This window comes from Corvus brachyrhynchos, unplaced genomic scaffold, assembly GCF_000691975.1.
Source record: "Corvus brachyrhynchos isolate BGI_N302 unplaced genomic scaffold, ASM69197v1 scaffold633, whole genome shotgun sequence".
Lineage (NCBI taxonomy): Eukaryota > Metazoa > Chordata > Aves > Passeriformes > Corvidae > Corvus > Corvus brachyrhynchos.
This window is the reverse complement of record NW_008237435.1, coordinates 2,579,368-2,603,692: the sequence shown is the minus strand read 5'-3', so window position 1 is coordinate 2,603,692 and position 24,325 is coordinate 2,579,368. Positions and strand designations below refer to the sequence as shown.

The 24,325-nt window shown below is 37.6% G+C and overlaps 1 protein-coding gene across 3 annotated transcripts in view; it reads right to left on the bottom strand.

The window, feature by feature from the left end:
* Window positions 1–24,325, bottom strand: part of NCOA2 (nuclear receptor coactivator 2) — a 180,607-nt gene that overhangs the window by 50,151 nt on the left and 106,131 nt on the right. For all 3 annotated transcript variants that reach the window (XR_001861071.1, XR_001861072.1, XM_017731233.1), the window contains one exon: window positions 2,671–2,774. Coding sequence is in view for 1 of the 3 variants with exons in the window: in XM_017731233.1 (XP_017586722.1) it covers window positions 2,671–2,774 (104 nt within the window). In the remaining 2 variants the exon portion in view is untranslated. The remainder of the gene's footprint in view (window positions 1–2,670; window positions 2,775–24,325) is intronic.

Sequence of the window (24,325 nt, the reverse complement as noted above, 5' to 3'; positions counted from 1 at the left end):
GTATTTATTTAAACTAAAAATATTTACAAATTAATTAATAAACCAAGGCTCTAGTATAACTTTCTATCAGCATCTCTGCTATGGATTAGTGTCTTAGGCTGCATTTCACCACTACTTGAAGCCAGTGTAAGCATGGCCTGTTTAATTTAGTACTTCCTACATCACAACAGCAACCTGTACTGTGTGAGGCTATGAACAGCTGGACCAGAAAGCTGAGCTGTCTGAAAACTAAGTAAAGAAAAAAGCGATGCTAGCCACATCACTCCCCAGCTGGCCAACCATAGAAGCCATGGTATTTAGAGCTGGCAGAAGGATGTGGGTTTGGCTGAACCATCCTGCTTGGCAGCTGTCCATACATCAATTCATAAGGGTTGCAAAACCAAAGCCATCACAGATGTTTATTGGAGTCCTAAGGAGAAAATTTTCAAAGGTGGAGATGGCAAGCAAGAGATTATGAGAGTTACTGGCATCCCACAATAATCTTCAGTTTTCCCTACTGTTTCCTAGAGTGGCAACTTCTTTGGCAAAGAAGTGCTCTCTGTGCTGTTCCCTCACAGCTGTTCCTTGAGTTGATCACAGATGTGCCCATCTGGACTTAGAGTAATAAAGGCCCTGTATTCAGTCTCCCATTTCTTTCTATTCTATTAAGAAAATAATCCTGCAGGTGAGCAGCAGCAGGCTTTTGAGGAAGTTAGTGCACCAAGACACTTGAATATTTTAGAAGCTTCCACTTTTGCAATAATTTCTTAATTCTGTCCCCAGATGTAAGCCACCACAATCAAAAACTTTTCTTCAGAGCTATTGGGAAAATGGATGAACAAATAAGGGACAATATGATGGACGAGAAATCAAGAAAACAGATATTTTAGATTATATATTGGAACAGAAAATACATTTGTGTTCTTTGACATGTTGTCATCTCCCTCTTGACTATTTTTCCACACTTTCTGCCTATCTACTTTACGCTTTAAGCAAGAAATATGTTAAAATATTCCTCAGAGGCAGCTGCCTGATGAATTTTACTCACTTTCTTCCGCAGGAAACACTCATTATTTTGAGATTTCTTTAGTTTTATTCTTTAATAAAAACATACAATTACATTTCTAAACCAAATCAACCAATAAACTGTTCATCAGCATTGCCATTTTTATTCTTATTTGGCAATGAAAAAGGGTAGTTTTTTTTAAGAGATTGTATAAAGGGGTTCTGTAAAGATGAAATAACTTAATTGCATTTCCTTAAGGCGATAAAGACACAAAGGAAGTACCTGTAGCCTTTCCACAGCAAATACATAACCACTTTCAGTCCTTTTTAAGTTTCCTGGTGCAAAAGGACCACGGTTCATTAATTAAGTTCCACAATGTTTCATTGTTAAAATGCAAAGGAAAACTAAACTAAATTAAATGCAACACCAGAATAGATGGGTGATTTTACATGTCATGTTTGCTGCAACAGCCAATCAAACAGGATAAGCTAGGAAAAATATCATCTTGTTCTTATTTTCCCTGTGATTAAAACAGGCCCTTACAATTAATAGGAAATTAAAGATAAATTTTAACATACCAGTGTAAGAGATGAATGCATAACCTTGCTTGATAGCAAAAACAACAACATTCAATTCAGTGAGTATGTATAATAAATATTAAATTTAATCAATTAATTTGTTACCCCCACTTTTCAGAGAACAATGTCTCCAACCTGTCTAATTTGATGTTTTGCAGTGTGAATTTGGAGCCTTTATTTCATACGCAGTATAGAAAACTATGCCCTCATTCGACCAATTATGAAAAATAATGCAAATACTTAAAACTGTTAAGCATGCATTCAGAAATAACAGAATAATTATGCTTCTGCCAAAGCTGGTTCCTTTAGATTGATTCAGAGTTTGTGTTCTATGTTATCTAATGTAACATTTATTCTTCCTTATGGATAAAGTCCACAGCCAGAACAGGAATAAACAGTTTGCAAGTGAGCTTAAGCAGATAAAGCAGTAGTGCCAAAGGACAGCAGCACATGACATAAGGATCCCTGATAACACACCTACCCAACATTACTGCTAACACATTTGGAAGCTAGGCTTGAATCATACTGCCTTTTGGGGTATCAAAATAACAGCTAAAATCAGACAGAAATCTTAACTGAACAAACTGAAATACACATCTTGAAAATCTCTCTTAGATTACTTTCATATTCTAGAGGGAAGAGTCCTGCTTCAAGAGCTGAAATGATAAAATATTAAAGCAGTATAGCAATGACATGCAATTTTAGAGGAATATTATTCACTTGTATATTACAGTATATATAAGTCAATGTTTAGGTGCAACAGGTCTTCCACAGCTGTTGTGGTTCAGAACAAATAACAACAGACATAACAACAAAAAACAAGCAGACACCCAAGACTTACTACCAGCTGAAGCTCCTCAAGTTGTCTGTGTTAAGAAGAAGCATAATTCTCTCTGCCTCTCCCTACTTCAAGTTAAAGAGAGTTTCATCACTGAATGCAAGAGAAATAAATATGCTGCCTGCTCTTTAATGACATAATTCCAAGTAGCCAGGAGGGCTTGTCTCTCTTGAACATTCCTTTACGGCAACCTCTGCCTACACCTGTTCATTTCATTTGCCCTAGGAGGAGCAGAACAGCCCTAAATAAAGGGATTTTGTGCTCTTTACCTCAAGCATCATTGGTCCAAGTGCATCCTTGTCGATGACACTCTGACCTGTGGACGATACATCTGCTTTTTGCACTTCATCTTCATTAGCTGCTGCTGCTTTTTCTGCAAGAGAGAAAACGATGTGTTAAGCGACAGCAGACTGATCTTTCGCTGATACACCAAGAGGCCACAGAGTACTGAGAAGAACTGTGAAACGCTTACAGTGCAGCAGTTCTGAAAGTGAGATTAGACAGTCTCCCATAATGATTCAACAGATGCATAGCTATTGCATCTCATAGCTATTTGCTTCTCAGTTTTCAGGTCTTATGACACAAATAAAATAATTTCTGATGTTTCTCTGCTAGACGTTTTACTAAACTATAGAGCCTAACAGTGGGCAAAGACAAGGGCTTGTTATAAAGGCGCAGTGAGCAAAAACCAGGATCAAGGTGTAGTAGAAGACTGATCTAAAAGAGCATGGAAAGCTTACACCTGCAGAGCTTTTCCATGACTGCTATATTTAGAAGGAAAAACATAAGTCCACAATCTACAGTTTCAGTACCGAGAAACAGCGGTCTCAGTTCTGTTCCCATGCCTCCACCCACGTTCTTACTATCACGTAATTTTCATACCACCTTATTTACCAATGTGTTATTAGAACTGCATAAAAGTTCAAGTGCTGTATTTGAAAATTACAGGCAAGAAAATAATGATTTCAGGTTTCTGGAACATAATGCCATATGTTACAATATGTTATAATATGTTGTATACAGCGTCACAGATTATACCCAACTCCAAATGTAAGGCATATTCACAGAACTTTCAAACCTAGTGGGTTTATAATTCCTATCAAGTAATGAACTGCATTAGTTTTTCTATTCCAAGAACGATATTCTTGTTTAAAGATGAATTAATAAAAGTAATAAAAATACTATGTAAAATACACATTCTAATGCCTATTGTACATTGTAAATTAATGAAACAAGTTACTTTGTGTTGTTAGTTCTATACTCAAAACATTCTTTTATTATTTTTCACGCAGCAGTTATGTAAAAGCTAGGGCCATCCTGCAACCTAGAATATTAAAAATAATTAGAAATTTCTTATTTTTAGTATGATGCAATAGATTGTTTTAATAAACATGAAAGCACACTGAAATAATGATAACAAGAATTTATGCCTTCTACAACAATAAAGCAGAAGAACATCCATTGTAGGAATTACTGAAAGTACCATGTGCGGATGGAGCAAAGGGCCTTTGGAAAATCACCTTTAGTGGAAATTAAAGCATCATTCATACAAATTGAAATGTATCCAAATGTGCAGTATTTTCCACTGTCTGTAGATCTGCAATAGTGCAGGTGAAGTTCTTCTGAACTTTCCTTGGCGTAGGTTTTAAGGTCAGTGTGAATACATGCTGCTCAGACATAGAGTAAAGGAACTGCATTTGTGAAGCCCTGGGTGTTCTCCTATCAGCAATCACCCGCTGGCAATAAGGCTTTGCTCACTCGGCCTGTCTCATCCTAGATTTATATGGTTTCTTGCTTTCATGAAAAGAGCCACAAAAATTTTAGCTGTCTTCTTAGGTGTTATACACTATATAACAACATTGTGAATAATGACTTAACACAAAATCGCTCTGAAGATGGATTGTTGCAACTAATGGAGTAATTTTAAATCATTCTGATTAGCATAATCTGATAGAAATAAATTCACTAGAAATAACTACTAATGTTTCCTCTGCCACTTAAACTCACCAGGATGTTAAATTAGTATTTCTGGTTTAGATTAGGGGTGGGATTTTATTTTTTTCCTTACCCTTCTTGTTTCAGCAAAAAGCAGAAATTAGGTGTAACAGAAAAACAATTGAACAATCCTTCCCATGCTACAACACAGCAGAGTTGGCACCATATGATGATACAAAACTGAAAACATGTTCTAAAAATTCTAGAAGAATTCTAAAAATAGAGTTGAGCTTTTAATAAAGCCAGTGATGATATCTGTTTCCCATCTGTTCCTGGTAGCATAAAGTGATCTCTGTTTTCACACTGCAAAATATTATAATGGACAGGGATACCAGCTTCCTGCTCTCATTCTACCACTGCTTCAGCCATTGATACCGTCTTGATTATGGGAGAACATGGGATTATTCTCTATGAGCCAGAAATGGAGGGGCTGCAGATATGATCCAACAATGGTGTGCAAGCACATTAATTACAGTTTCCTCACGTCACCAGTTTAAAGACTACTTTTCCTGGTTACTTTTCACATAATACGAAGTATTTGCTGATGATTTTTTTCACTCTTATAACCATGGAGTTTATACAAACCACCCATAACATCTATAAAAACAACTGTTTTCTTTTATGCACACTGATGAGGTTTTATACAAAGGAAAAAGAAGACATTTTTAATTACTATAATAGTAATCAACACAGAAACTGCAATACCAGGTCAGACTAAGGATCTCTCAAACCTCACATCCAGTTCCTGAAAGCAGCTGGTTTCCTCTCTGCTCCCCTGTTTCTCCATTTTGACTGTTTGATCCCTGACTGCTTCTGTTTCATCACCAGCTGTCCCTCACAATCATTTGACTTCTTCATTTTCTTTTCCCTTTGACACGCTTTTCCTCAGAGGGCCCAACATCTTTGTGGGATCAATAAACTCAGTGCTTTCTCATGGAAAAATGAATGGAGAAAATATGAAAACGCTATTTATACTCAAACGTTACCTACCTGCTTTTCCCAAAGATGGTGACAATGTACACTACACTGCTCACGACATTTGGCTAGGCACTCTGAAAAGCATTATAAATAACAAGTGCTCCAAAATTATGGACTTCATAATTGGATCTGTAACTTAATTGTGTAAGAATTCAAGTAGCTGGAGAGCTTAGAAGAGGTTACGCATCCAGGCCACATGCCACACTTAAATTCAATTGGCATTGTATAGGAAACCAAGGCCTCAGGTTCTGAGTAGGACCAGCTGTAATTTACGTCATTGTTATAAACTGCAGCTACTAATAATGTTCAGCTATGCAATGAATTATCCATTTTTGATTGATCTAGAAAGCCCCTTGTGTAGACTCTATCAGCACATACAAAGAACAGTAAGTGCAAATCCTGTCAGCAGTGTCGTCTTGACAGTCAGTCATGGGGAATGTCTTGAAATGCAAATCTTTCCCTCAGCGATATTGCACGTGGGGCCAATTGACAACAAAAATTTGTTGCAGGAAGGCTGGAAAAAAACCAATCATTGATACACGAATTTCTAATTCTGACAACACTTATGCATTATCACAAGTCAGTGTTCTTGATTTTTCTTAACAGTTTCAGCTTCTGGTGTTAAGTAGTGGTGCAAAACTGTAAAGTTTACTTTCCCTTTTTTACTTTTACTCCAATCTTTTTCAAGTTCACTGGGGGCCCTACAAAGAAATTTAAAGCACAGAGAGTTTATAATTTCTACACTAGATCAATCATTTTTGAATGTCAGGGCTTAGGAAAATAGCTGTAAAGGCCCAACCTTGCAAAGCCTCTCAGAACCCTGTTTTTCCAGCTCCATGAGAATCGTTGGTATTACCCTGTGACTAACCACATCCACTTGATTTTTCCACTGCAGCCACATGGGGAGTGGGAGCTGGTTCCCTGACCTCACACGTCCCAGTGATGCCCCCTCCTAGAACAGCGACGCCCCTGTTAAATGTCAGCAAGTGTTACCAGGTGTCCTACAGGCATAGTGGCCAAAGGGCAGCAGAGAAAGAGTGTGGAAAGAGAAATACAGCCCTTTGCTGCCAGAGGAAGTGAGCAGGATGGAAAGGGACTTCCCATGCCTTCATCTCCATACAGGGAATTCTGCACTGGAGAAGGAGTATTAAATTAGAAACTGGTCCCATCCTTATGAATATGGCTACCCGAGATCCAGCATATTTTATCTGAATTACAGTGGTATAAACTTCATGCACATGAAATAATTATTAGCTCCACTCAATTAAGAGTTTAGCCTAGAGAGAGAAAAAAATTTAAATAAAATACAAGTACCCCTGAGAGAGATACTACAAAGAATATATATATCCAATGATGTAGTATTTTAGTGATGTGTGTAATTTAGACTTTAAACTGGGGGTATGTTTACAATTGCATAAGCAGTATTATACTAAAATACATATTAATATTTTCAATTGGACATCTTCCTAGTGATCATAAACTGTATTTACTTTTCTACATGTAACATACAGAATAAAGAAGGAAAAAAAGCCCTCAAAAATATTTTCTGACAAACTTATGAGTGGGAAGCCTCAAGCTTTATTCAAAGCTTATTCCAGATTCGGAAAGCAAACCGTTGTGAAATCACATTAGTTTAACAGAAATTCGTAAGTCAGAGAAAGAGAAGCCAAAAGCAATAGCTGGAAGTCTCCTGCTACATTTTAACTTAGCAAGCCTTCTTGGTTTTCCAGTCTCCCAATTCAAGCTATGTCAGTCCTCCCTGCATTTCTGACAGCAGACTCTGAAGTGTTATTGATGGGCATCACCTTCTCTTGGTTGTGTTTCAAACATTACTTTCCTACAGGTGGGCAGGCAGGACCAGCTGAACCACTAAAAAAGCTCTCTTTGTCTGCGTTCTGCTCCAACTTCCTTAAGGAAATCTGCTACAGAAATATTTTCCCCTTTGTGCTCTCTGCAAAAACAAAATGCATTTTTGAATTAAAAGGGTAAAAATTAGCCTCTGCAGGAATTTCAAAAAGAAGCAGCATAATTCAAAAGAGAAAATTGGCATCAATGCAGATTTAGCTCATTTTTCAATGGAGCAACATTTAAGGGTCTTCACAGAACAAAAAGAGCAAAAAATAGATGCTGGTGAAGGATCTGGGTTCCCTGGACAGGGAAGAACCCATGCTCTAAAAACCACCAAAGAAAAAAGTCAAGCAAAATAACCCCCTGTAACAGGTAAATTCAAGTTAATTATCCAATACTGTTTAAAACAGTTTCCCAGATATATACTCCCCGCTCTTTGTAATTTTCTGGAATTGCTATTGAAATGCCACACTTACCTCAAATCACATACCCTTATTTGTACAATAGATTAAAAAATATAAACAAAGATATTTGTAATAAGTGACACTAGAAAGCTCAACTCTGCACCTTAAAAAACCCCATACAAATCAAGATCCTTGTAACAGTAGCAGCAACATCACTTGAAAGTGAATGTAAATGCTATACAAAGTTTAAACATGCAATTTAATTTTACACTGGAACTGCCTTGAAAACAACTTATCTTCTCCATTTTTTGTATGTATTAGCCAACTACTTTTGTCTTGCCTCATTCATATTTCTGTTTGCCCTGCATGATCCTTCTGAATTGCTGTGCAAAAATAACATCTAAACAACCAAGAAAACAGCAGAAGTATCTAACTGTCCAAAGATAAGGGTAGATACACTATTAAAAACTAATGCTAACATAGAGCAGAAAGTATACTTAGCAAAGGCTATATTTTAGCTAACCTTACAGTTTTGAGTATTAGATTAAATAACATTTCAAATATTGGATGTAATAACATCTGTGTGTAACTACTGCTAAGTAATTACATTGACTGTGGTAATGGGACAGGAGGTTTTTAACATGAATAGGGCCATACAGAAAATGCCTTTAAATTTATCAACTTGAATAAAACACAGAAGAGAAAAAACCAAAAAATTGTATTCGGTAATGTGAGTAGTTTTGGATCACTACACCTGATGAAGTAAAGCAGTGAAGAACGTGCAAGTTATTTTGATGCTTGGTTAACCACAGGGAAAGCAGCTCTGCCTTGTAGCTGTGTAATTCAAAGCACTACGATCCATGGCTCACATGAAACTTGATATCCCCCTGCACGTTCTCACCCAGTTCCCATTGCCTCAATACAAGTTGTTTTTATTCCCTGAAAGCAAGCAATTTTTCAAAACACCAGTGCCTAAGAAACAGCAACTATTTCAGCAATCAATTTTAAGACCAGCTTATCCCATCCTTGTGAATAAAGTTAGCTACTATTTTAGGGAAGTGATTATATAGTGAGGTTGCTCTTTCATCACACAGCACACATCTGTCCAGAGCAAAGCAGCTCTTAGATTCCTGAATCCATATTTTCCCCCAGAAACTATAGATCAAGTCTTACAGGAAAAACTATGCAACATCTCAGGAAGGTTTTAGGAGGTAAAACAAGGGAGAATTATGCATCTGCACCGAACTAAAATTAGAAAAGCTGCCATATGGCTCTGTGAAGCCAGCAGCACGTTCTTATTCATTAGGAAGCATTCTGCTAGCATAAAAACACAAGGCCTTCCTGTGCTCTCCAAATGTGTTTATCTTTTCAACATTAATGCATGATATATCATCAGGCTGCTGAAATCTCCTGCAGTGCATATTAAAAAAGCACAGCTGCACTTTTTCTCAGCACGTTTATTCACTGCGAGCACAGCTTTGCCCACCTCCCTGACCCAGCCCTCCTGTCAGCCCTGCTCCCCCTTTGCTTGAAAAGGGCTGCACTCCCACTGCATGCTCGCCTGCCCAACTCATCTCCCCATGTTCTGCTCTGCTCATCACACCCACATGGTTTAGCTTCACATTTACTATTGCTGGTGGAAGCACACTTACATGAAAATGACCCTAGGGCTTAAGCTAAAAACCCTTGGAAAGCTGTAAGCGAAATTACTCGCTCAGGAGTCGCAGCACTTACAACACTGCGATGTCTTTTTTCCAGTGCAAGCTGCTCTAACTGGTGCAGCTGCTCTCCTATCGTATACATACCTGCCCCACCTTCCCATGGTAAAAAAGCATCACTGAGGCACCCTTCCCATGGTAAAAAAGCATCACTAAGGCACTAACTCTATGGAAAGCTTCACATTCTCACAAAACCTTCAAATAGAGGTAAACATTCATGGAGCTTTTCAAGCTTTGAGTGAAGTCCTGCTCTTAGAAAAGTCAGTAACAGTAGCCAGCATATAAAATTTTCATGGACAGTGAAAAGAAAACGAGCACTGAAAACCCAGGATGGATTTAGGAATAGCAACAAATGGAAGTAATAATACCTAAAATTAATACTAGTTTTGTCTCTTAATAACTTTGACATTTTGCCATCCTTCTTTTCTTGTACAAGTCAGCATTTTTGTCACTCAATACACCTTGTGTAAGAAGTACTGCCTGAGAAATAATTGCCCCCAGCTCAGTTAAACTGGAACAAGGACAAAAATAATGAAATTCAACTTACCAAGAATAATATTTAACTGCTGGAGAGAAAGGTGCCTATTATCTCTGTATGCATTTTTTGCTAAATATTTCAATAAGCATTTTACTACCTTTTCCTTGGTTTCTTTCTCCCTCTCATTTTGCCGTCTTTGCTGTCATCAACACCTATGACTTCTTTTCCTTCTCATTACTACAAAACTCAATGGTCTGCTTCCTGAAAGTGAGGAAGAAGACAGGGGCAGCAGTTGCAGTGCCCACTCCTTCCTGCTCTGGCCCCAGGATCCAGTTGTCTCCAAGCCCCATAAGCTGGGGTATCGCAGTGCTGCATTCCTGGCATGTGGCACCACTCAGAGCACTGAGGCAGAATCCCATCCATAAACACACTTAAATAACTTCTCTGAAGATTGCTAACTCTTGGATATAACAGTGACAGCTGTTATAAAAGTGATGTTATTTACAGAAACAGCATTATTTACAGAACTTTGTACCTACCATCCGCGGATTTTTCTACTTAATGCAGTGGGCAAGAGATTATTCTTACTTGATATCACCTCAGAAGGTCACTAGCCTCTGGTAAGTTAAGAACTGGGGACTGAAGTAAAACCCAGAATTACAACCTTCTTGCTGCTGCTGCTCAAGTGAAGACTCAAGTGAAGACTCAAATCCAGGACCCCAGATCTTCAATGGCTTGATCCAACCCCAGCACACCATAAAAATATGACACAACACAGCAATCAAAATAATTTCTTTGGTGATATTATTTCTAGTACTTTTATTTATCAGTAAAGACACAGACAGACAACTGCTATACTACCCTTTAAGTGAAATCTAAACTAAGACTAAATGGAACCCTGAATCCAGAAACTATTTCTCACCCCATGCCTCATTTACAACTTGTGGTGATGTGTGAAACTACCACATTGTGAGTGGAAAGTTGTTTTTCATCTCTGGAACATGGAATTAAGCTTCCTTCATGACCATCACCTATGGAATCCCCGGACATGCTGCAATATTAACCCTTTCCACTATATTTTCAAAAAGGTGGAAAAGAATATAACTAGGTATAGTTTCACTCTGGGGAAATTTTTAGACAGGTCTTAGTTTACTGAAATATTTGAGTATGTTCAACACATGTTTTTATATGAAATGAAAGGTTGCGCTTAACTCGCAAACAGAAAAATTAAATGTACATTTATAGATTCCTATGTTTTAAAGTTATTCTGTCTCTTTTCCCCAAAAAGACCACCAACATTATCTTTCCAGTCTATACTGACCGATTAGAGAAATATCTAAATAAATAAATCATCAAAGTAAATAAATCATCAAAGGTGCCCTGTCCATGGAATTTCCTTATCAAAAGGCCTAAATCCAGGATGATGCTGAGAATTTATAATTTTCACTGGTTTTAAAATGCGTTTTTAAATACAGGGGTTTGGAGCTCTGGTTTTGCATTTACATTTCCTAAGAATGTCTAGTAACCAGTATAATAACAAATATCTGATTGATTATAGTGTAATTTACAGTATTTAATACAGGCCTAGAATACAGTACTCCAACAATAAAGGAGTACATGTGTTAGATTAAGTACATTGGCTATCAGTGCCTTACCCCAAAATACCCTCAATTTAATCAGTCACTTATTATTCTGTGCTAGAATCAGATAAGCAGATTCAAATATATGTATCTGTGGCTGTATACACAAACACATCCAGGAAACGATTTTGCATCTGTTGCTATTTAGATGATTTCAAAACACTCACGTAAACTACTCAACTGTGCATGATAACAAACACCACATATCCATCACCATTGACTTAAAATCTGTTACATTAATATGGCTGCATTTCAAAAGAAAGAGCCAAGCTAACTGACCTCTGCACTGAAATATTAGATACAAATATTTGGCATCACTCAGTTTAACAAAGTAATTATTTTTTTTGGTATGTACTGAATTAGGACAGAAAATTTTACTGTATTTTTTGGCATTTGCAATTTTATAAGTGTTAGATATTTACCTAATGAGTAACCTCATCTTATTTTGATAATTCATCTCTCAAAACAGTATTAATGTGAATATCTAAATGGTAGGAGCCCAATGTTCTTTAATATTTTGGCTGAGCTAATGTTTTCAAAGACAAGAAACATGGCAGAATCTGATAATTTCATTCAAAACAGGGCTCCACCATGGTCTCAGAAATAATATATTGCTTTTATAAATGTTAACAGCCCTCCAATTGGTTCTTTGACATGTAAAAACACAGGCAAGATTTTGAAAATAAAGATATAAGGGTTAGCACTCTTTAGACTAGAATCTGTAATGCAGTTGCCAAGCTAATTAAGCTTATAGGTTTCCAAAACTTAGGCCAAAATAACATACTAGAAAGGAATATTAATCTAGCCAGACTCTGTTTCTTGAAGCCTTACTTTTCTGTACTCAACCAGCTGTTAAAAGGAAACAGATGACTGACTCCCTTTCTTCGAATGCCACATCGCCATGATTACAAAATATCTGTCTTATTTTAGGATGCTGATAATAAATCTTTCTGACACACCAGATCATCCACAACAACAGGCAAAGATCTTTTTGCTTTTATAAACTGCCATTGACAACTGCATAAGTTTTCAAGAGACCTAAATGTGGTCCACAAAAAAGAAATATGATGGATCACGGACTCCCTATAAGCCCATGAAAAGCAGTTTCCATAATAAAGCGTGGGCCAAAATGGAGCACAAATAATTGAAGACAGCTAAGGAAGAACAGAAACAGGTTTAATTAAACGTGTCCATGTCAACATGGATTACAGGGCTCCTACTGCTTCTAATAGTCCAGATTATGGTAGATAAATCTTTTGCAAAAAAGCTCTAAATCATTAAGGACAAGTAAAGTTTTCTTCTATAACAGCCCAGTGTTCAGAAATAGAAGCTTGGGCCCCTCTTCTTAATTGTCTAACCCACCATCACAGACTTCAGCCAAATTTTCAAGGCAATTTAGAAAGAGAAACTTTCCTATTACTGCAAAGAAAGCAGATGGAAAAACAAAACCATCTTAAAAGAAACTGTTTATTTCTGCACGTTAGTTATTTAAAGGGATTTTTTAATCCAAGTCCTTTATGAAATTGTGTTTAAGATTAATTTCATATATTTCAACAGTGGCTATGTTACTTCAAGTACATTATGAATACAGCATGGCTGTGAGAAGAAAGGTAATGATTATTAACATGCATTGTTTAAAATATTCTCTAAAATTAAGAGATCTTTTTTCATTACCCTAGAAAATCTTGGCTTATCTCGTTGCTAAGATTTACATCCAGACAAAGTCACTTTTAACCTCAATTGCATTAATTTGTTCTGTCACATACTAATTAGCAGACATTTTAAAATGTCTGCTAATAGCACTGATAGGTACAAATGGGCTCCCTTCAATAGACTGAACCATACTTAAAACTTAATTAATTAGGCGCTACCATCTCTGCTTCTCTAATTCAGATTCATGAAGCGGGGATCAGCACCCAGTCTGAAACATATCAGTATAATCCATAAACAGAAAAATTATTAAACACTAATGGTATTATTTTCTCTATTTTCTCAGTAAGTTTTATCAGTTCTCTTCTGAGAAGAAACTTTGAGCTGTTTTAACAGTTCCCCTAACCATGGGCAGCTAAGAGCTCAGTGGAAAGGATGCTCCATGTTGTGCCAGTGGGTGCTGCCCAGCCAGCTCTGTAGTCTTGCTGCTCTTCCCAGCCCCAAACTCCTGACACGGCACAGGGTGGGAGTGAGTGGCCCCCGTTGGGCAATCGTCACCCTGAATATGATGAACAAATGTGGCTTTGACCAGGAAATGTTGAAGATTATGGTCTGCCTCCAGCCGTGTCCCTCCTTGGCACGAAGGCCGGTAACGCAGGTCTGCAGCCAAGCCTGCGCATTACATCAGAAGCAATAATGCAGAACGTTTCCCTCCAGTCTGCAATTTACTTATTTGCTTGCAAAAAGGAACATGGCTGCCTGCTCCTCATTTTACATTTTACCCATTAGAGCACCAACAGGTGAGACCTTCTACATAACAGCTGTTATTTCCACAGTATTGCACGCTCTCATCAGCCTAAACACTTAAGGATACTGGGCTTCGAGCTAGGTTTCAAAATTCTAAGCTATTTGCAGACCTGGGCCAAAGTCCTTATTAAATAAACCAACCAACTAACCCAACAAAAATCCCCACAAAAAACAACAGAAGAAACCATACCCCTTCCTCTGGAAAGCACTCAAGCCCTTGAGATAAAGGATATATGCTCCTTGTCTGAGCTTCAAAGAAAGAAAGAATGGCAATGCCCATGACCATCACATAGCTCAGGGAAAGGAAGAGTATTCTTGCACCATAATTCACAATGACCCCGAGAAAGCCAATATCCTCCCTCATTTATATTTAGTAAAGGTTTTACAGACTGGCTTCTCTGCCTGTATCATTGATTAAAAAGTAAGGGGAAAAAAGCTTACTGGGCATATTTATATTTTTATATATTTATCTGCCAACTGCAAACACAAAATTATATTTTGAACATTAACTACAATGGCCTGACAATCCATACTACAATGTTCACATAAAATCAGCACCTCTTGCAGATAGACAGATGGTGGCTCAACTTTCAAGCTCAACAGTAATCACAGTAATCCTTGATTTTCATCAGTGCAACACTCAACGGTTCATTAGCAACTTTTGTCACATTCCCTAAACTATGTGATGATTTCTTACTGCAGCAACAAAGAGTAAAAACCATATCAGAGGGATGATAGTGAATGGAATAAAACTGTCACAGGTATGGTGTTGTTGGTCCTAAAATTATGGCTAAAGCCACACCAAAGGCAAGAGACAGCATGAGTGGGAAGATGTGAAAAACAAAACCCAGGACAATTACTGAAAAGAAGAGAAAACAGTACAGGCTTAAAAAGAAAACCCTACAAAAAATGCGGGAAAATTTGAAAATACAAAGAAAAACCATTCCACATAAAACTCCACTTTTGACAATTAGTAACAGGGAGCATTGCATTCAGAAAAGTCAATGAGGATATAAAGAAACAACTAAAGATAGAAACCCCCCCCTCCCCCAACCATTCAAATATTTCCTTCAACTCAAGATGGTGAAAGGTCTTATACAAAAGAAGCAAGACAGGAAGAATTTTATGTTATTGGCACAAAATACCTTGATATTTTTCCACCAAACATCAAGACAAACAAACCAAGAAAAACCTAAATGAGGGTCCCTCTAAATTTTCCAGCCTATATTTAGACATTACAACCTTGATATCTCTTCCTCTTCTTTTTTTTTTTTTTTTTCATTTCCAAGTAGATTAAATGTTATATTTAAACACACTTCCTCTTCAGTGTTGAATATAGGCGCACACCTAATTTGTCTCTGGATGACATCTCCATCAGAAGAATCATGGGAATTGCAGGTTGCTCCAAGTCTTTCTAGGAAATTGTGCCTCAGGAGAAAAAGTACCAGTATAAGGCTAGTGCTCTTCATGATCACACATCTCAAGATGACAAGGAACCGTTCTAACTGTCTAGCCAGCTCTCTGTTACACATCCCCAAATGTTTCACCAACTCCTGCATCATGACAAGAACTTCTGCTGAATATTCTGAAGAACATTCAGACTTCTTTGGGAAGGCTGACAGAACCTACCAATTTCTTCATTAAGCTGCTCCAGATTTCAGTCAACTTTCCACTAACAATCTGCACCTTCCATATGAGTTGGTCACAAATTCCAGCTGTTAGGCTGTATCCTGCCTTTGTGTGCTGTAGTCCTCTGTGGCAGGTACACCATGGAGCTCCATTTTGTTTTGTGCCAGTGAGCAAAGCAAGGTGCAGGGACACACACTTCTGCTCTGAGGTGACTTGGGCCTCAGTGAAGGGAGATACAACATGGCTGCTTCATCCGAAGGGGCATGAGGATACTTATTCAGATAACATGGGGATATCTGAAGCATCTCCAATTATGGAGTACCTACTTTATGGATTTATGGTTTATGGAGTTATCCACTTTAGCAGAACTTAAATTTATGGACTTCTCTGTCTCCTCTTTCTGACATTTGCTCTGATCTTTTGCAAGTTAAAGAAGGGAAAGATTTTTTTAAGAGAGTATGAGTGTGTTTAAGTGTGTAGCAAATGTATTAAGAGTACCCCTTGTCTTGTGAAATACACAGAGATGTGCCAACACCCTGTAATGATGAAAGGAAACAGAAGGCATGTATGTATTGACTCTCTAGTTGTTTGTCTGAGGGCATTCACTATTAGCTCAACAGTGTTCACGACAGAGCAAGCAACTGATCACTTGCCATGTCATCCTTCAGTCTTCAGTCTGTGATTTTCCCCCAGTTGCCCACTGTGGGTTTTCATAAAAGAAACGGAAAGCTGAAAGAGTAATAGCTGACTTATTGTTTTTCATATCCTTGGTGATTCCACATTCAAGGACCCCTATTTCTAACTAACTGTCCATACACAGAATCTTTTACAGCAATAACAAAATGCATGACTTAGAAGAGATGCAATTATTGTGGTTCTAGTTTGAACACAGAGCAGCCTTTGATCAATGCTTCTTCAGTGCGCTGTGAATTCACAGGTTTCCAGGATTCAAACGTGGTATGAAAGGCATTGCACCCTATTGTGAGTAAATATTATATTATTGCTTTTCAAGCTGCAGTCTTTAAAAATAAAACATAAAAGCTGAGTAACAAAAGCTAGATTCCTTAAAATAGATGATCCTTTTTTGACTGAAGTATCATCACTATTCACAGTGAATTAATTTGCTATTCCATAAATTAAGCTGCAGACAGAGAGCCAAGGTAACATGAAGTCTCCTTCATTTACTTGCTTTATGTGCTGCTGAGATTAAGACATTGCATTCACTAATCTAAAGCACACAGAAAGATCTGGTGTTCTACAGTCAGCACCTTTTACACTGCAACCATCCAGCAACAAGGGACTACAAACACTATCATTAAGACTCAAGTCAGAAGGCCCCAATTTGTTCTTTAACACCTAAGCTCAGCATTTTTTTTTAGCGCCTAAACTCAGCCTTTGTTTCTGACCAGACACCTCTAAAAACAGAACAGCCGGTGAGAAACACTAGACTCAAAAGCTTAGTTCATACTGTGAAGGGATGGATGTCAGTCTATATTTCTGTATTTTATTTTCCCCTCAAATAAAATGCTAAAGGAATTTATGATATTTACAGTTCATAAGAGATTACATGATAAACTGCAAAAGAAACCCTGAATAAACCTGTGAAGTTTTGAAGTTTAAAGCACCCAGTGACAATTTAAATGCAGTCTGAGAACAATACCCTTACCAAAGAGGCAGCCTCTAAAACCCAAAATTTCAGGAAGAGATGTCTCCATGTCTCTTATGCAAGACATTTTTACTACCATCCCAGAAGTACATAGACCATTACATATTAAAGTAACTAAACAAAAACTTTAATGAAGATATTCCTGTAAAGAACAAAGAAGGAACACTTGACACATACCCCCCAAAGAAGGTTAAATATAGGAGAAGCAGCTCAGTCCTTTATAGCATTCCCCAGCACTGATGTTACTGATCACAACCTCTGACATTGCAATCATCTTTGCAGCTATACAGTATAAACAGCCACACTCTGCTAGCTTGAATTTTTTTTTCTCTTGGTCATTTAGAAGTTATGAAAGAAAACAAAGATCAAAGAAGAGCAAATATAAGTAGGATGCAAAAACAAACAAGAAAGTTTTCCTGTAGCATCTGCCAGTAATGACTATTTCTACCTGAAAAAGACCAGTACCTCAACAGCTAAGAGTAACATTTAATTTCTCTTTAACTTTGACCTATAACTTGAAGTCAAAGCTTAGTTTTTCTGTCTAAAACTTCAAGCAACTTATCTCTGGCATGGAAGTATCCATCACTGATTAAGTTGAATCCCATGGTTAAGAGGAATGTCTTGTTAAGCCCTCATGTGACACCCTGTAACGCCCAACAATGCCAAGATAGCTGTCTTGTGGGAGAGGATCTGTCTTTGCCGGCACACTTGGACCTGAGCAGGAGTGGGGCCCCACCAAAGACCCATGGAGAGACAGATCCTCTCTCCAATAGGCCAACTCAAAAGCACTGCTCAGGCTCATCACACAGCTGCACAAATGCTACTGTCACAGTAAGGGAGGTCATGGAAACTCATGATCAGGAGGAGGGCAGGGATGGTGAAACCAGGGCTTTTCAACAGCTGACTTATTTTTCACAGGTTAGTTTGCAGCCTGCACACTTGATGATTATTACTATCTGTTTTCTTGAAGCAAGGGAATCGTAGAATCACTGACTAGCTTGGGTTGGAAGAGAGCTTTAAAGACCACTTAGTCCACCCCTCCTGCCATGGGCAGGGACATTGTAGCAGTGCAAGACGCTGCAGCTACTCTTTGTCCTGAAGAGACCTCAGACAAACAGCTGTGGTGGTCAGCAACCCGAGTTTAGCATGTAACTTGCAGTCATGGTGAGAACCCATGATTCCCTTGTTTTGCCTTTTGCATATTTTCCCCAGATTGGTTAATATTTTGTCGCCTTGTTTTACATATGAAGTTATGTATATTCATTTTCTTTCTTTAATATCTATTAGTTCTAGAAAGTTCCTTGTTCCTCGACGCCCCATTGGATCCTTCCCTGAGTCCCTCCTATGTGTTGTTCCCATTGGTTCCCTTCCTGTCAATCCCACCTGCTTGTCTCTATCCCATTGGCTGAGATCCCTTTCCCCACCTATTCCGTACCCAGTATAAGATCCCTGGACCCTCCCACCAATTGGCCTCTTCATCTGTGTCATGTCGGAGGAATAAACCTGTGTGGAATAGTTACGGAGAGTCCCCTCTCTTTACTTCTTTGCCTTCGCCTGTGTGCCTGCAAAACACCAACAGAAAGATACAGCCCCTTTTGGGTGAGGAGCTCTGCCCCTTTTTCACTGTGTGTTGGGCACTGAGTGCCACCTTCCATTGGGGTTTCAGCGTTGACCTCCAGGCGTCTTTGTGTCGGCACGCGAGGGGTAGAACCCCCTTCTGCCAGCTCCCAGTGGCTGAAAACCCCTCCAGGACATCTTTCACTAGACCAGGTTGCTCAAAGGCCCATCCCATCCAGCTTTAAACACTTCTAGGGGTGGTGTATCCACAGCTTCTCTGGGCAACCTGCCCCAGTACTTCATTGCATTCACAATAAAAAACTTCTCCTTATATCCAATCTAAATCTGTCCTCTTTCAGCTTAAACCACTGCCTCTTGTTCTGGCACTACAGGCTTCAGTAAGAAGTCTCTCTCTTCTTTCCTTTAAGTCCCCTTTCTGTATTGAAAGGCTGCAATAAGGTCTCTTCAGAGCCTTCTCTACTCCATGCTGAACAATCCCACTCTCTTAATAGTTCAATCCCAGTGTGGACAAGTGTATCACAAAGTGTTCTCAGCTATTTATTTACTAAGTAATAATAATTACATTATAACACTGTGTCCACAGGAAAATAATAGTCTAGTTAAAATGCCTTAACTAACGTGTAGATAAGGTCTAAGTCAAGTATTCTGCATGACACACAACTCCAGTAAAATAAGAAACCCCCAGAAAGTTTCCCACTTGATGGGTCTGCTGGCCAATGACTACTTTACATCAGACCCAGAAAAGAAACTGCTGGTCTGCAGTATTACCTAAAATCAGTTTAAATTCTTCAGTGACTCAGTAGTTCTCTGGAGTCATGCAAGTAGTAAAGTCAACATAAACTGAGTATTTAGCCAGAAAACTTTACAATGTACAGAGGAAGATCAAAGACACTTTCAGTACATCACTCTCAGCTGTAGGTAGGGGAGACAGCAAAGCAAATTCAGTAATAGATTTTTATTTTTTTGGTAAATGCTCTGCATAAATTCCTTGACTTCAAGCACAAATTCCTGTGACACTTAATTCAGTCTTAAAATCCTATCAGACTGAAAATACAGTATATACAAACAGTGATACCCATGTATAATTCCGTCAGAAAGAAAAAAAATCAAAATTTGGCATAAAATTTGAATATCCCATCTCAAATATTATTAATATTAAAATATAATTACAGCAAAATTGACCCAGTAAAATATTTGCAAAACAAAAACCAACAAACAAAAAACAAGTCTGCATATGCTCTCTTGCCTTAATATCCTGATTTTTCAAGATATTTATGCACATAACATTAAACCTTTAAGTAGTTCCACTGACTTAACAGGGATTACTCATCTGCTTAAAGTTAGGCAGTTGCTTAAATACCTTGTGAAATATGAATCTAAATTCAGATCTGATAAATTCAAAGTAGCAGCAGCCAAAGCAACACCTCATTACAGTGTTAAGACCATGCTGTTTTCTTTTAGCAAGTGATTTTACTTGCATACTGGTGCTGGAGGCAACAATAGACTATCTGCTGGAGTGCCCCTGTGATTACATAGTACTGCTACAGGGAAGCAAAAACTGGTTTTGCTATCGAATGTGAAACCAGAAAAAGAAGATAAATATGATTAACAACAAGCCTTCTTTTAAAGTTCATACAGGTTTCCATGCATGTCTCTCTTCATCAAGCACTTCTCCCTCTCCCAACACTACATGGTGATTTATTCTGTCCAAGGTCTGTCTTTTAAGGCTATTCCAAAAACAAGATCTGTGAACTCAGAAGTGTACCTTAACAGCTAGACTGACAATTGCCACCCCAATATCCCCTCCTGAACCACTGAAAAGCTGATCTACAGAACACAAAACCTCTTCACAAACTGGTAACACATGAAAACTGGACTCTGCAGGAAAATTGAAGTGATATAAAATATTTTTTTACTTGGAGGATACTTTACCACAGTAGATTATATCCAACTGCATGTGAACCTAAGTAGGACCGGTGGACGCCATCTTAAAAAAAGGCTACAGAAAACAGAAAGCCTTGGAGAATAGAAGGAGAGAAATAAGAGATGGAGACCTGGAGTTTAATAAAAGGAACTCAGGAGACTTGAAAAAAAACCAAATCCATGTCTTGTACTTATGTCAGGACACATTCCTCAGCACTCCAACCAAAGAGGTCAGAAGAGACTTAGCTGGACAAACTGCTGAAGAAGCTTAAGGTGATCTTCAGTATCCTCTGTACCTACTGCATTGCTGATATTCAGACAGGAGGCTAAAAGCACAACTAGATAATGAAGAAAAGGAAGTTTCAAAGGCTGAAGGAGGAGTTGTTCAAACAGTGAAATGTGACAAATACTCTCTGCTTTAAAAGACAAGTTATTTGTCTGCTGAGACTGGGGCCAACATGATAGATAAAAAGAGCTGCAAACTAAGGGCAAGGGTTTAATTTTTATAACCTGCTTTATACTCTAAAGAAGAAGAAAAAAACCCAAAAAAACAAAAACCCCCCACACAACCCTGAAATAAAACCCAGCAAAAGAGAGACAAAGCAATCAAAAAAATAAGGAGAAAAAACCCACTACCATAATGAGGGGAGTCAGACTGGTGACAAGAGTGAAGGAAAAGGACTACTGTTGGAATAAAATCAAATGGGATTGATGTGAAACAGTTCAATTGATTTTCAACTAAGGAAGAAGAAAATTCAGATTTCTTTATTTGCTGCCAGAATTTTGTTGTCTTCAGATATGAGAAAACATTTTCAGCAGTACTTATACGACAGAAATTAATGTCTTAAGTGCTGAAGTTGCTTCTTAAAATAAGATAGGATCCTAAAATCAATCAGACACTGTTTTATTGAGCATATTTCTTAAGTACCATCAAATGGCTTTATAGCTCCTTGGCTGTCTGGCATATAAAGGAACATTTATTCCCAATGGTCTTTACACTTGCCTAACACAAGCCTTTTAAATTAAGCACATGCAACTCAGAACTGACTTGCTTGTACACATCTGTGTACATTATGAACACATCTGCCACATATACGACCACTACTCTTTCCAAGAAACTTAACATGGACTGCAAACAGCAGGAGAGCTTACACTTCAATGACCAGGTAACACCACCATTCCAAATTACTTTTATGTTATAAATAAAAAACTGAATGAATGTTTTCAAAATGCTTGAAACACAAGTCCCGAATCCTCAGTAGGAACATCCACTTAAGATTTACATGAATACAACTTCATGCTAAAATCACAATTTTTCATCTCTTCTGGACATTCACAAAATCTCTACTCAATCATTGTAAGATAATATGATAAAAATCCTCAGTAGAAAATTAAGCTTTTGTAAAGTAACTTGTCATCACTTTCCCAAGTACTAAAACCATTTCAAAACCCAGATTAAAACTGCATGCAATGGTTACATCTTCCAAATGTCTTTAATTCTTTTAATGAATTCAGTTTTACGCATACATTTATAACTTGCCTTCAAATTGTAATAAACTGAATCTCTAACATACCACAACTTAGGAATCTTTGAAGTATATACTGTGAGAAATGATATAAAGATAACAGATAAACTATTCCAAGTATATATTTGCATATAAAATAGATCAGGATAACATTATACTAAATTATATAGTATTATTAAAGCAACAGATCTACTACTTTTTTCAGCTACCAGCCCAGCTAGCTTGACATGGGAAACAATTGCCAATCTGCATTTCAGCCTTCCTTGTTCTCATTCCTAGAACCTACAAAAAAGTTTCCTTGACAAATCTCAGTAGCAGCTATAACACTTGTTGCTTTCAGTGGCTTTACAAGATCGTTATAATTGACTGTGCTTTTGTAAGTAATTAGACCTTCATGTGCAATTCAGAATTTTAGTATTTATTTCAAAGAAAAAACCTCTTTACTAAAACTTCTAAATAATAAAACTGTAAATTAAGTTCTCACTGATTTAATCTCATCAGCCTTGGAAGAAATGCCGAGCCAACCCACTGTGTGACCACTGAGCCATCTTAATTTGACCATGTCAGTGTAGAATCACTGAAGAGTTTCAGGATGTTCATTAAGTTTTCTCCTACAAGTATTCTGCATAATACTAAAAATAAACAGAACAACTGTAATAAAATCTTATTTTTAACCTGAATCTCATGGCACTTCATGCAAGTATAGCGTTATTTTAATGACTGTTGTTTTAGCAATAGATAATGCAAGTTTTTGACTGTTGTCAAGGTGTTCTAACAGGTCTTGACAGTGGAAAAGCAATCAGAAAGATCTGGAACGACCTAAAAGTTAATGCATTTAAATAACGAGCATGTTTAAGTGCAGGATTCCCAATGTGAGGTGATAAACTACATATAAAACATGAGAGAGCAATAGTAATAGCTTCATTAGGTCTTCAACCTGTTTGCATTGTTTATGTCAGGGTTTTTGTGGCACTCAACAGAAGTACAGGTATACTGTACTGTTTGTGCAATTTGGACATTTTCTATATGGGAGATATATTTGTTAATGGAAATGCCTGTTCCAAAACAATATTGCATTTCAGAGTATGCAGTCATTTGAATTTTTCTTAAAAGGAAAAGCCTTTTAAATTTGCTATCACAACAAACAGAAGTATCTTCTATGTGTAAATAGGTATCAAACCTTTAATCAGTTCAAAGAAGTAACTGCAAATATTCTGATCGTATGTCTAGACCCTGAGATGCTGTTAATGACCACCTTGAAGGTCTCAGTGTTTTGCAGTGTCCCTTACAGAGGCTTAAAGTCAGTCTGTACCAGCTGTGAATTTTATGTGAACACCCAGTTACCAGAACATCTAATTGTCCTCAACTGAAGAACCTTGTGCAACAAATCAACATCAAAAAGAGCAATTTAGTGTCTTTATTGCTCAAGGGTTGCAAACTACTTCTACTTGTTGAAATAAACAGTGCTCACAGCAGTTTAGTCTGTCTTTAGAAGTGTATATTCAGTTGTTTTTGCAATAAGACTTTATGCCTTTAAAAAACTAACTGCACATTCATCTTTGGCACAATTCTGGCCCATGATGACACATAACTTGGTCTGGTGAGGGTGATTATTTTATAACAATATGAAAAATATTTTTGTGATAATGGTCCTGAACAATAAAAACCTGGATTTGACAAAGTTACCATGAGTTAGAGCCAGATTTTCAGACTAGATTTTCTAGAACTGCTGACAGAATTACCAAAGTGGACTAGCAGATTTTACTTTGTGCACCCACTTCCCAGGAAAACACAAGTTTTTTGTCCTTTTCCTTTTCTCAGATGAAGATAAGGAGTATGTGTTGCTTGGTGACAGCAAAAAAAAAACAAAAACAGAACCAAACCTAAAAACCATTTTGAGAAAAGGATGAAGACAATAAGGGAAAAAGAGTATCTCAAAAGCCAGCAAGGTGCAAAACAATGATGGACACTGTGTCAGGTTAACAAGTATACTTCTAATATGGGCCATGGCACCATCACTAGAATATCCACTTTAAAAATCATAGCAACCTAACAAGAAGAGAACAAGCTGAGAAATAGAAACG